The 15,019-nt window shown below is 39.8% G+C and overlaps 1 protein-coding gene across 1 annotated transcript; it reads right to left on the minus strand.

Annotated features, from left to right (window-relative positions):
- Positions 1–13,208: 13,208 nt before the first annotated feature.
- LOC124279736 lies at positions 13,209–14,722 on the minus strand. The gene is made up of 2 exons (XM_046715597.1): positions 14,540–14,722; positions 13,209–13,664 (listed from the first exon to the last, which is right to left on the minus strand). Exons 1-2 carry the CDS (start codon positions 14,611–14,613, stop codon positions 13,277–13,279), a joined length of 462 nt encoding a protein of 153 aa, XP_046571553.1. The 5' UTR covers positions 14,614–14,722; the 3' UTR covers positions 13,209–13,276.
- Between the last annotated feature and the right edge of the window lie 297 nt (positions 14,723–15,019).

The raw sequence follows: 15,019 nt of genomic DNA on the forward strand, positions 1-15,019 counted from the left end.
CGATGTAAACGTCTCAATGCAGCGACACATTCCGGCCCTATGGGTATCATTGGTCCGATATCATTCTCAAAAACCAAAAACGGATGAAGCGATTTTATGCAGGGATAGTGACTCTTTGTCTACCACTTCTCTGAATCGAGATGAAGCAGATATACCGATCCAGTAAACACGATATGGTTCGCTGGTGTATGTAAAATGGCGTGCATCCGTAGATTGGTACCCACCTGTTTCAAGAAGTCATATGACGATGTTACGATTGGAATTTTACCACTTCAATCCAATTTTGCCACTTCCAATAAGTCGGCAACCGTATGACATAATGCTGAATGACGTTTTACCTTTGGTAGCCATTGTCACACCATGCTATTTCCTTATTTCCCCTGACATTTTCGTGCAGTCTTATGTAAAGTAAAAGTCGGTTTAAAACGGTTGCGTCTGTGCACTACAGAATTTAACAAACATGTGACTAACATCTTTCGATAAATAATACTGCATTTGTATTGAATGTCTCAAGAAAAACAAATTCAATATTCTATTTTTTAGAAGACTATATATCGGCAACATTACATTTGCAAACACATACTGTTTCCACAATCCATCGGTCCTGCTGTAGTGCCCAAAGGGAAGCTACTCCAATCATAGTTAGTCGATCCGTTTAGATTTCGAGTCTGCGTGTCCTGCTCCCTCTGTCTGGTAAGTGCAGAGTTAAATGCACCCTCAGCGACACAACGAAACAAAGTAACAATTCAAACTTATTTCGACCAAATCCACAAATATATAATTGGTGATAAGGCCCCAAGTCGCAGTGGTCTACACGCACGGATATGGAAACCAATCCCACTCGCAACATCTGCTGCGTTGGGACAACTCAGTTTCAGAAAGGAACTGTACATACATCACATGTTTTAGATTCGTGCAGGCACGGGGTAATAATGCCTAACACATGTTAGTTCAGGGTAATCCAGGCCCAAATGAGCACAAGGTCTCATGTTGGCACGCAATTCCTCAAATAAATGTGGCTGATCTCTGATGTTTGCTTGGAAAATGAAATAGTTTTCCATCAAACCAAGCACAAGGATTAACGAAAGATTATTCAAACCTGAGCACGACTGTGCATAACCATACTACTTGAAAGTTGTTCTTTTTTCATCTGAGGACCGCGAAATCTGCAAAAGGTGTTGGTCTTCATTTTGCAGAGCTCCTGGTAACCACTGTCGTTGTAAACGTCCTATAATTAGTTTAACGTTTCTTTTTACATGTTATTTGTGTAGCTTTAAGGGTTGGATTTTGTTTTGTTATTAGTGCACCGTTAAGGGCTAATCGTTTTTTGTTATTAGTGTAGCTTTAAGGGTTGATATGGTGCGTTTTGTTATTAGTGCACCTTTAAGGGCTAATCATTGTTGTTATTTGTGTAGCTTTAAGATTTGATGTGTGTTATGTTATTAGCATAGCTTTAAGGGTTGATGTGTGTTCTGTTATTAGCATAGCTTTAAGGGTTGATGTGTGTTATGTTATGTTATGTTATTAGTGTTTAAGAGCTGAGCATATTGGGTTATTAGTGCAGTTTTAAGGGTTGATGTATGTTATTTGTATAGCTTTAAGGTTTGAGGTGTTGTCTTATATTCTTAGTGTTGTTTCAAAGTAGTAAACACTGGTTGCAGTAAAATTTTGAACCCTGTACTGAGATTGGGTATTTAGTGGGTTGGGTTCTTCCAGATAGTCTGTAAAATCAAACCTGATTGATTAACTGACTGACTGAGTTTGGTTTTACGCCGCTTTTAGCAATATTCCAGCAACATCACGGCGGGGACACCAGAAATGGGCTTCACACATTGTACCCATGTGGGGATGCGAACCCGGGTCTTCGGCGTGACGAGCCAACGCTTTAACCACTAGGCTACCCCACCGCCCTTTGATTGATTAACGATGGAAACATACACATTTACTTATTTCTTAACATCAACCTAGTGCAGCACACTGGCTGCGTATTGTGTAAGACCATCAGACCTTGAACATATTTACTTGCAACCGAGCAGCTTTGTTTTCGCACCCGTTAGAACGTCTACATCGTGGGAACTAACCTTGACGGCGGATGGAAACTGTGACGGCTGATGGGAACTTGACTTGACAGCTTGGGTGGAAACTAAACTTGAAAGGGAAAGCTGAAGGGAAATAGCCATGATGGCAGATGGATACTACCTTTGACGGTGGATATATGAACTAACATTGACAGTGGGTGGAACTAACCTTGAAAGGGAAAGCTGAAGGGAACTATCCATGACGGCAGATATGAACTAACCTTAGCGGCGGATGGAAACTAACCTTGATGGTGTACTGGAGCTAACCCATGACGATGTGACAACAGTCGTCAATGCATTGCAAACCTTAGGTTTCCCGTAAATATGCCCTTGCAGAAATGGTATAACATGCAATGGACATTTGCCGAAACAGCACAGGCAATAAATAATTCAAAATATTTTAATTAAAAACCTTCAGTGCCGGAGAACACACAGTCCCGATCATCTCCAGAATCAGATCCAACCTGAGCGAAAGGCAAAACTGAGTTGAAATGTATATGAATGGATCACTAAACATAGGTGATGACAAGGGGTATAAAGTAAATTACAACCGAATATCCAAGTGCTTTTCATTTACGTTTACCCTCAAGCATGACTGCATACTTTCTTTTTTCTGTGGTGTATAACTGCGTGACCAGTATTTCTTGTCTAGACGTAACACGTGTTATGTGTGTACGTGCTCATGATTCTTCACTTGAATCAGACATTCTGTGACCTTGGGTCTCGTTTCGCAATGCGATCTTGACTTTACAAGTATTATACGCTTGTGTGAATGTATGCTACGATTGTGTGCAGTGTTACGATGCAGTGCAAATTTATCCCCAGTTTGGCTATCCTCAGAGCCATATTTGATTTGTTGTAAAGGTCAAAATAGCTGTGAAAATGATAGAAATGGACTACTGAAAATCAGTAAAGACACTAGGTGTTCGCGAAGCGCAATATGTTGATGTGGGGGGATTAACGCTGTTTTTGCTGTAACACCGATGAACAAAGTGGTCGTAACGTTAAGAGCTATCGTAACTGTGAAGTTTATCTTTGACTAACTAATGATCGGTCCCCGGGGTCTTTTAATTGCCTGGTAGACTGGTACGGACGCACTTGGTATTCATAACATACCAGACGTCCGATCGTACTGATTTGGTCTGTATCACTGAATGTATAGTTTTGCAAAATGTCTCACAACTATATATCTACGTTCGGGTTAGGAAGTAGGATTTTACTCTGGTATAGCAAGTCAAGATGCCAATTTTAGATCTGGAATAGTGTGTATTTTTTATTCTGTTACAGCAAGTCAAGATGTCAGTTTTAGACAAGGCATCTTGCCAGATCATATATTGGTACAACAAATCTCGATGTCATTTTCAAATCAGGAATATTGCCAGAATGGTATAGCAAGTCAAAATGCAATTTTGCAAATAGTTGTAGATCTACTTGCTTATACGAACTGGAAATGCCTTTATAAGGAATAGCGTTTGATATTGTCATGTCATATTATCTGTCTTTCAGTGGTGGGGTGGGCTGATGTTGAAGGAGGTTGGGGGTGTCTTTGTGAGGTACTTTTACTGATCATTAATTCATAGGTTCACGCAAGACGGATGATCAGGAATACCCCAGCTTAAGTAAAGTAAATAGATATATACTGTAAGCCATTAAAAACGCAATTTTACATTCATACTTTCTTTACTCACACCAATTTCAACATATATAAACCTAACTGGCAGATATGTTTTAAGTGAACATCTGTGAATAATTTCATCTGAAAATGTCCAGTCAACAACACCATCAGTGACGCAACAACGACATCAAACAAAGGCGGGGTCACTTGCAGTCAATATCGTGTGTGTGTCAACCGTGCGCTGCAAGACATGCTCGCAGTCTTTGGGGCATTGAAAGACACACATTTCTCAGGAACAGCTGTTGGATGGTCTGCAGCCTCTGATGGTCTGTGGTCTGATCATGACACCACCCCCCTCCAAAACGATCATGTTCAAGGACACAGTTTGGCGCAAGTCTTTCTCCTTTACGTCGATAAATCTGTGGACGTCCATCTGCAAAGGGTAAGGTAAACCTGGATTCATCTGACAAAATGACATCTGGCCATGTCCTGTTGCCAAGATTGGCCCCATTTGCTGCCCATCGCTGTCTGGCAAGCCTGTGGAGATGCAATAAGGCTGGACCACGGTACGGGTGACGACACCGGATGTTGAAGGCAGCAAGGCGTCCTTGCACCTTTTGGGCGCTGAAATGACGTTGACTTGTCCCAATTGTCCTCCTTGCCTCATCATCAGCTGTTTGGAACCGATTTCGCAAGTGTGAAACTCGGATATTGCGGTTTTGTCGAGCTGTTATCACAGGTGGTGCACCAGGTCGCGGACGATCAGCAACACTTGCGATAGCCCGAAAACGTTGTCTGAGTCGACTTACAGTGGATGGATGCACATTAAAGTGCCTGGCAATCATCACATCTGAAGCACCTTGGCTGACCATACCGATAACCTGATTCCTTTCGTCTTGTGTCAAGTGTGGCATTTTCTCAAAGTGATTGAGTTCCACAATTCCTTGTGCTTTTACAGGGCCTGGGCGCAGGTAATGCATGTGCACAACGTGTTTCATGAATGTGGTTGTGTTTACGAGAAATGTCAAAGGTTCAGTTTTAAGTATCAAAGTTCATGTGAGAGGAATGCTCCGGGACTCGAACTCGAAATGGGCCAGAATAACTGCCTTTTATCCCTACATCCTCTGTATCGCATGCAAAAATCTTCAATAGAACTTTTGTGAGTTTCAGGACAACAAATACCAATTGCGTTTTTAATGGCTTACATATATTTTAACTTTGAAACCTGGAATATAGTAATATCTCGTGATGATGTCGAATATCAATATACGGCGTAACTACACTATTACGTCTCGATCTGGAACAGTTTATAGACGTGTGATCATATGGCACGCCAAGATACCAAGTAACTGAAGATTTTATTCTGATAGGGACAGTGTTACATGTCGTTATGACTCAGAATATCAAGTGCCCAATATCCATGCTAGTACACTGCACATCAACCATAAATATAATCTACACTACCTTTAAGACATCTCCACCAAATAAACGAGTGTCGTGTCATGCTGCAGTCGAGACGTTTTAATCATAAAGGTCGTTAAGGTTTCTGCTAACTTATTATAGTCTGGGGATTACGTTGTAACAGTAGTTGTCGTGTTGACTGACGATAAAAAACATCATTTCTCTAATTTGATAGGTGTTTCTTGGATTCAGGGTTAAGGATGAAGGTGTTTGTTGACCAATTGAGCTGTTGGCTTCCATTGGAACTAGTGAAGGAACTTTGAGCACGGACAAGCGTCCTTGAAGTTGCACCTCGTCTGGTATAATTTGTTCATTGGCGCTAAATGTCAACTCCGCTTCGTGCTGTGGCGTAAATCAAACTAAATTGATATTCTCCACAAGAGATGTTTCAAATGTCCCACACCTGAACTCGAATAAATTTCTTCAAGAATTTGGAAACTTAAAGTTTTGCTTTTCTTTAATCATAACTAAATTGTTTGAAGTTGATGTGTTTATTAATAAGTAACTAGTATATTGATATTCAAAATATTCTGTGATAATACTCACTATCTCAACACCGAAGTCCGTATAAAATCACGCTTGTATAATCTAAACATGATGTTTTTTTAGTGGATTTACACGTCAATGTGTTTAAAGTTCTGTTTCCTTCGTCGTCTGACTTCTCATCATACTTAAAATCCATAATTGTAATGATGCTCCGACGATTCAAACCACACTGTCTGAACTCTCCCTTTCACAGAATATGCGAGTGAGTTCAGTTAAACGTCCTGCTAAATGTGGGAAGAAAGCCCGAAGTAGCGCAAGTATCAACCATTTACCACTTTGGCGACACCCATAATCACTGGTATGGTGTTAACAATACAAGAAACATACTCCATCTGAAACGTGTTTCGAACTTAAAATCTTATAGGTTTGCATGCCAGCCAAGGGATTTCGAGTTGTCAGGACCCAGTGACTCGTTTGACGGCGTATTATCGGATGCAGACAGCGTGGCTCTTTGATCACAATATTAGTCACTGGTTTGTCTTGCCAAACCTCAAACATATCTATTTACGTAAGCATACACAAATACATGCTTACCTAGCCTGGCGCACTCTCGTCCCAGTCTTTACCAATGAAGCTGTTTTCTTTGCTTCTGACAACAGGTTCTTGTCCCTTAGGTTGACACGAGTTGCCTCCCTTCCCAATAGACTAACACTCCACTTGAATGGATTATTCCATTTGCTAGTTAATGGACGTCCGTCGAGTGAGTGAGTATGGTTTTACGCCGCTTTTAGCAATATTCCAGCAATATCACGGCGGGGGACACCAGAAATGGGCAGCGTTGTGCCCATGAAGCCATGTGGGGATTCGAACCCGGGTCTTCGGCGTGACGAGCGGACGCTTTAACCACCAGGCTACCCCACCGCCCCAGACATCCGTAGATCTTTGTTCGGAGTCGTTATTTCTTTCTGAAATATGATTTTCTTACATCATTGTTATTTAATCTATATTTCCATAAAGAGAGTTAGTGGCCATTGTACTGCGCAAGACGCCCTTGTAAATTTCACATTTTGCCTGGTTACTGAACATGTACCCTACAGTTACAAATATTTTGATGACAAATGGTTATACGTTCATCTATAATAATAAATAATAATAATAATAGTATGTGTCTCTAATTCTAACATGCAACGACATTTCAATGACTACTTCACACAGAGCTGTTCAGTGTCGCAAGTTACGCGTTTTGATGTAGTGACATTATAATGTAGTGTTTCAGCGTCACTTCTACCGCAGCAAACAGTATGTGATGCATATTTGACGACTTTACGCGCGTTTCATTATTATAATTTGTCACCAGGTTAACCTGAGATATACTGTGTCAATCACGCGAACATTAGGACAGTCCCCACAATTGGACGGCTAGTACAATTTCAACCCATTAAACGAGAAGAAGGTTCTATATATCCCACAGAACAACAGAGATCCACAATCATTTGCAATACTGTTTCTAAAGCCGTATATAGATGATATTATATGAGTGCCAATATCATACTATGTTTACGACACGAGTGCCTAAATGTTGTATTTCAGCAAGGGATATACCGATATTTAGACACAAGTGTCGTAAACATAGTTTGATATGGGCACTCATATGATATTCTGTTTATTACCGAAGTCGTCAAATTGAGAAAAATAAACCTAAATCTACTTTCAAACATAGGCTGGCTACCCACCATCGCCGCATGTAGAACGCAACGTCACAGAAGAAACGTGATGTCATTGCATTGCTCATGACGTCACGTCAACATGACAAAGTGATATTTTGCCCTAGGGCATCGAATGAAAAATATGAACTCCGATATTTTCGCCCTCGGAAGTTAATAAATCACAATACATGACACCTGGGTAAATAAATTCATTAAATGATTTCATTAATCATAGGACGACCCAGGAAGTTTCAAAGGTGGGTGGAGTCGATTTCCGCCAGGGCAAAACATTAACATCAATGTGGGTGTTCTGTTACACTCATTATAGATTTTATGGACATTTCAGTCAGTTTGTCAGCTATAGAGTTACCTCCCCCAGTAAAACTCTTCCCAGTCGAGATAGATTTGTGAGCCCTCACCAAAAAGATGTCGTCTGCTACCCAGCAGCTCAATTTAGGAACCAAATAACTTAAGTCAGACAATTATACAGTCCCCACAGTGTAAGTTTTGTTTCTTTTATCTCAGTAAGGCTTTTTGTCACTTGCGTCATAACTTTTAGTCAGGAAACGAGCTTTAAATGTACTTTTATATATTTTAAACTTTTGTTATGTTTTTGCTCCATTGGCAGGGGTCACAGAATTTTACTTCACTGAAAATATAATTGAATTCTCTCTTTATTAATTATTGATTTCCATGAGTTACATGCATTCTTTGTGTCATATACAATGCATAACGTAAGAAATCTAAATACGCTTAAAGATTTTGTACAGATTAATTTAATAATTCAATGACCTCTTGAATTGTCAGAACTATTGTAGAACTAATTCGATCTTTTAATGTCCATTTCAGTCTTTTCACCATATAAATATCAAGTACTACAACATGAATATGTCAACTAAAAATCACCACACATCTGTAATGCACTATTATGCATCAACAAGAATCATTAAAATTGATAGTTGGTTAGCTGGCTGTGTCTTTTACAAGACTGAATAACTGGCCACAGTACAGTGGGGCTTTAGTCATTTTTAATTGTGTGTGTGTGTGTGTGTGTGTGTGTGTGTGTGTGTGTGTGTGTGTGTGTGTGTGTGTGTGTGTGTGTGTGTGTGTGTTTGTTTTGCCCCCCTCACACACACACACCCTCTTTTGGATCCGCCAATGCATTACTGATTGAATCAATTGTTGAAACCAATTACTTTCAGCGATGACGTCACGTAGAGGCTTCCAACCAGTATACCGTACACACAAATAGACTTTATTTACTATAAAGGTAAGTTTGTGGAATAGCGGACCCTGACACTTCCCAGGCATGACTGTGTACAGGTTAGATTAATCTTATACCAATATTCGATCACAGATCGAATAATTTGTATCAGGCAAGGCGCATATCACTTTCTGGTTTAAACTGCACATCTATTTACAGCAGGTACTTGTTTTCGTAAACTGAAATACGTGATATCATGGTGGTATTTTTGTGGTGAAAATTGGCTTCTTCTGTTTCTGCCACTATTTGTGAACTCCTCTAATTCACAGTATATAATTCACCGTAAAACAGTGTTCATTCGATCACAGGATATTACTATACAGACATATTTAAATACAGTCCGTGATATCTCCAGTCAGGTTTATTACATAACGTTATTCATAATGTCGTATTACGATTACCATGGCAACAAACAAAACATATGTAACCGAACGCGATTTGTTACATTCATGTTTGTATCTATGATGCTGATAATCTGGATTTGTCACTTGGATCGGCGATTAGTCTCTTATATTATATTCCAGCAGATTGTGATGACAAAGCGATTCAGCTTTCAGTTGTAAAAGTAGACGTTACAAGTGGGAAGTACATGCTTTTCTGCATTGATACCAAGAACCCATTTACTGCAATTTCGAAACATATGGTAAAACGTATCATCGTTCTTACACTTTTTTATGACTCCTTCTTATCACACAACTTTCTTGATCCACTTTATTCCAACTTTCTTGACCCACTCGTGTTATTCCGGGACAAGCCGAATATCATCTTTGAGGTTACGGAAAGGGGCGTGTTATTCCGGGACAAGCCGAATATCATCTTTGAGGTTACGGAAAGGGGCGTGTTGTAACGAATACCTCTATAAAGCTTTCGTGACCCATTCGTGTTATTCCGGGAAAGCCAAATATCATCTTTGAGGTTACGGAGAGGGGCGTGTTGTAACGAATACCTCTATAAAGCTTTCGTGACCCATTCGTGTTATTCCGGGACAAGCCAAATATCATCTTACGGAAAGGGGTGAGTGGTGTCGGATATTCCAGGACAAACCGTATAGCGACACCCACTCGTGTTATTCTGGAACAAGCCGAATAAAGACTCGTGCCGCTCAGGAAGAATAGATACTCAAAATAAATTTAAAATAATCTCAAACTAAAGAATACGTGGAGGGTCCAAACATGATTTGGTGTACGGGATGTCTACTGTACACTCCATCAAGCCCGGGAAGTCGACAAATGAAGATTTACCACCTAAAATTAGTGTCGACTCTGCGGGCATCGCGGACTATTGTTGCGCTTGGCTAGTTTCACCCCCCACTGACTTAATCTCATAGGCAAACAGCGAACACAACAAGGATTAGCACTGGTTTAAACATTCATTGGAATCTGAATATGCGAAATGTTTCAAACAAATATAAAGCATACAACGAGCATGATCAACACGTGTAAAATGTATAAATCAGTCTCTCATTGAAAACTAGCAAATTTCATTTGTCGATTTCCCGGGCGGACACCCAGCCATCATTGCTAATGAATCTTATCAGCCATGTATATTTTGTGCTGCCCCATTGACATTTGGCCTCCTCCTATTGTCACTGCATTATTACCACTCACCATTGTTGTTGTTAATCCCTTTGATTCATACCTACATTTTGTTTTTACGTAATCCATGTTGATAAAAGTGAATATACCGAAACGTCGCATCATATATAATAACAAGTTGTCATCCATTAAGTATAACTTTCTTATTACTCACCAACTTCTAAAATGCCAATCAAAACAGATCATATAAAATTGCTGCCATCAACCCGGTAAACCGTTAAATGAATACGCTGAAAACAGTACGAAGGAATCCAAGAAACGTAAGAAAAATGCCCGAGTGAAGTTTATTGTAAGTAGAGTGTTTAAGATTAAAGTTGATTACAGTATCTACAATATACATTACCTAAAAATGTCGGTAAGCGCACGTAAAATCAACATGCCAGCAAGATCGTCAGAGAAAACACTCATTTGGATACATTAGAGCCGTTATGTAAACAAAAGCACATGTGTATTTGAATCTCTCACCGTTCAGAGCCCCCTATCATTATGAAAAACTTGAAATTTGGCAACATAATTCTGTCAGCTCTGTATCATGTAAAATTTGCACGTTTGTTTTAAACAATCACAAAATGCCATAACCGATTTAAGTACTTGGGATTAGTTTGATCAAAGTACATACAACCTTACATGTACGTCTTGTAATTGGTTTGTCGTATTTTCGCACATCAAATGAAGTTAGAGGGAGACGAGTCTTCTTGGTAGTTACGGAAAGGGGCGGGTGGTGACTAACACGACGCGCCCCTCTCGAAGGATTTCATATTGGCGTATGAACATTGGAACTAATTCAAGAACGACAACTCTATTTCTGTTTAATAAACAGTAATAACATTGATAAGGCACTCCAAAAGTGCTGTTTTTGCACGATGATGGTTTGTTGAAAACATATTTAGAATGTAATTATTACTGGTACGTTATGTTTTCAAATGCATATCTCTAAATACGGATAAGAATCGAAAACTGAAGTTCCTTTCCTGAATATGCAATTAAAACAACATTATATTTCAGCTGTAATAAGTCCAAAATAGGTACTCAAAATAATAAAATACTTCACAAACTGACGAATTCGTGGATAGTCCTATGATTATTTAATAAACTCAGTGTCTACCAGTTGTCGGATCTTGCATGTAACCATGATGTCCTACCCCTGGTGGAATTTTATATGAAAGAAATATAGAAAAATAAGGATCCAAGAAACGGCACACTAAGAAATTCCGTGTGAAGTGAAATGTAAGAACAGTGTTTAAAGATTAAAGTTGATTAGTTATATATAAATGTATTTCTTATAAATATTTTGTTTTGAAACTCGTAGCAATTTATAATTACACTGCCTATAAACGTAAAGCGCACGTGAAACCCCCGAAGGATCATCAGAGAAATTATTCATTTGGAAACATGAGAGCCGTTAAGTGAACAATCGCACGTGTGTGGGGAACGAGTCATCTAAGTTGGTTGGTTGGTTGTTGTTTAACGCCGCACTCAGCAATATTACAGTTATATGGCGGTGATCTGTCAATAATCGAGTCTGAACGAGACTATCCAGTTATCAACAACATGAGCATCGATCTACGCAAGTTGGATACGATGACATGTGTCAACCAAATCAGCGAGCCTGACCACCCGATTCCGAGGACCAATTCTAACCCGGATCTTCACGGATCGAGTCATTTTGGAGGTTAGAGAAAGGGGCGAGGGGTGACCAATGACACTTCAAAGTGTGTGGGAGGAACCATGATATTTTTTTACGCTTCATGGTGTTGGGCCAGGATAATCTGTCAACCCATACCACTTAAAAAGTAGGGCGTATTCCATTTTAGGGACAAAAAATTAGAAGATGCTTATTCCATTCACTGTGTATTATGAATATCGGGCAAACGTACCAATTTTGTTTTTCGAAAATTAAAAATTTAAAAACTCGAAATTAACATTCGAAACTTAGAGCGAAACGCATAGTGTGTTGTAGTACATTGCGATAAAAAATATTGAAAGCGTTCCAGCTACAAGATGGCGGTCTGTAAATTATTCAAGAGGAGAGCTGACAATCCAGTGATTGACATCTAGGCATTTAGGGTACAATGAAAAACATCAAATAAGTCTGCTAGCCAAACCAACTACGACAAGCATGAGTAGTTGGCGACAAAAACGTTAACTCGGATCTTCACGGGTATATAAGACATAGCTAATATCACAAGGGTTAAATGCAGTATGATGCGACCCACACGTCAGAGTATATACCACCAGTAGTGTATACCATACAACCCCAATACAGATGCCCGACTGATGCTGTTGTAACTGCATTATCTTGCCAGCATGTTTCGACCTGTCACTCTCAGAAATCAAAACAAATGTAATTTCGGAAAATTGATAGGAAACAGCTGTTCGACTGAGCTGAGGTGAACGTGTGCTGTGTTACGTGATTAATAAGCAATGTGCAGCTTCTGCTTCAGTGTGAAAGGGATTTATTCTCCCACGTAGAAATCCATGTGAAGCCTGTAACGTGTACTCTCCCACCCTGTAAATGTTCCAACAGTGGTATTTTTTCAATGTCACATGAATCAGTCAAATATCAATACACTGACTTTGAGGTAAGATAAAATCATTAGAGGTTAATTACTGATATTCATACTACAACCCATATCAACCGAGGACCTTTTTATCACATGCCGCAACATCAAATCTTAAAGTGAATCTATTTGCAAGTATTTTTTGTTATTATATTGTTCGTAAGATCTTGCCTCAGGAAACCTAGCCGAGCGGACGACGCAGTAATTAAGGGACCTACTGGACTCCAATTCCCAAACACGCGGGCTGACGATACTGACATTCAGTATTCACTGATAAGCTATAGCCCGGCAGGGGGCTGATCTGGTTGAATCACCCCTTGTGACATACCCCTCCGCGTGTGGGCTCTATCGTAGCTATATCGTAGCTATATATCCCAATTCTTTACGATCGACGTACTCTGGAATTGGTATACAGCGCTCACGTACAGCTACAAAATCATGATCGAGTACATATTTTATTAACAAAATATTTGTGTTAAAGATCCGAAAATTCCTTTATCAAACTATGTGTTAAACAGCCACAGAAGTTCTGTCATATTCACTTTTAAAAACAACCTGTCTGTTTTCATTCAGGCGGTTGTATCTGAGGTCTGACGTCGTCGCGCCAAGACGTCCATAGTTTGGAGCCACTGGGGAGTCATTGTCGGTCTTCAGACGGAGATGATCATAACCGGATGCAACGTAGGGATTTGGCCCATGCGCCGACTGTGTGAGCCGTTCTAAGCTATCGGCACTGGAGTAGTAATGGTCCGTCACTGGCCTGGGCTCGTTGTCCCTGATTTCATAGTAATCATTGGACTCTGTAGCTCTTTCCACAGAAAACACACCAGGGGGTTCAATTTCAAAATATTCGTGCGGCTCTTTCGTATTATCAACAGTCTTCTTCTGGCGATGTTTCCTGTAAAGAGTAAATTAGTTTATGAAGACATAAACTCAAATAACTTCATATTAGAATTTTGCTGTGTTTCAATCAATAGATGTGACGTAGCTATCTGTCAAAACTTGATTTTAGTTAGAAGTAGTCAGCAAATGTTAATGCCACCTATACTGCTAAACAAATGATACACTGACAAAAACAGTTTCACACTTATCAAAGCGTTCCAGGGCTGAAAACAGTCACTGAAACTCTGCAATCTTGGATCCAAACTTACGTTTCTATTACATCGAATAACGGTTTCATATTTGTTCTAATTTTGGCCACCATCAACATTGGTGTATGACATCCTATTTTTCCAGCAGTATAGGATTTGACTGGCGTGCCCAAGCATACTATTGATTATAAATAATAGTATGACAGAACATGCACTTATATTCTAATAGCAAGAATGCTCCCCACCCACCCACCCCCACCCCCAAAACAAACAAAACGAAAACAAAACAAACAACAACCAACTAAAACAAAAAAAAAACAAAAAGCAAATGTAACCCCCAAAACCCACAAAAGAAAAAATCATAAACCCCCAAAACAACCAAAAAATACCCCCAAAACCCCAAAACAAACAAAAAAAAAACAACAAACCAACACACCAAAAAACAAATCAACAAAACAACCCCACCAAACCCCGCAAAAAACAAACAAACAAAACAAACAAACACAACAAAAACGCCCAAACTGATTTCAGTCCATTTCAGACGATCTAAGTGTTGCTTGCCATTAGTATTTATAGTAACACTAGTTCATTGAAACCACTACGAGAAGAGATGAAGATGTAAAACTGAAAAGTGGTATTACAGCAACAGTAAGTATGGTAAGAAGACGCTCCATCCACCCACCTAATGCAGCAGATTGAGACGATGCAGACTACAGCGACGAGCACTATGCCCCCGGCACTGCCACCAATGATCATCCAAATGTTTTTCTCTAGAAGCTGAAAGAACGACAGGACACCTTAATGTGCTCAGATGATAGTCAATACAAGAAATACAAACACATCCACAACACAATGCTAAGGGAAATTAGTTGTATCTATATAGCGCACATTTCCAGGCAACTAGTGCTTGCTCATGGCGCTGGTATTTTTTCCCTCGATCATTGGATGTTAATCTCAACGGCACATTGTGTTATCAATCTCAACTCCCTGGGGAGTATACAACTATTGCAGCCACTAGGCGCACCGAGTTATTGTGGCTTTCTCATCCTGACGAGGTACCCATTTACAGCTGGGTGGACTGGGACACATAGTCACAATACTTTGTCCAAGTTGCTGTACCCGCTACTGGGTGTTTGCACGTATTCATGTGGCCACCATCTGG

This window comes from Haliotis rubra, unplaced genomic scaffold, assembly GCF_003918875.1.
Source record: "Haliotis rubra isolate DU_JTF1 unplaced genomic scaffold, ASM391887v1 Scf256, whole genome shotgun sequence".
Classification (NCBI taxonomy): Eukaryota; Metazoa; Mollusca; class Gastropoda; order Lepetellida; family Haliotidae; genus Haliotis; species Haliotis rubra.

What these genes read in the sequence shown, in the direction of transcription:
- LOC124279736 (XM_046715597.1), bottom strand. Translation starts at nt 14,613, where the DNA reads ATGATCATTGGTGGCAGTGCCGGGGGCATAGTGCTCGTCGCTGTAGTC. An exon ending in GTCTCAATCTGCTGCATTAG is followed by an intron (nt 13,665 to 14,539) that starts GTGGGTGGATGG and finishes TACTCTTTACAG; the next exon opens with GAAACATCGCCAGAAGAAGA.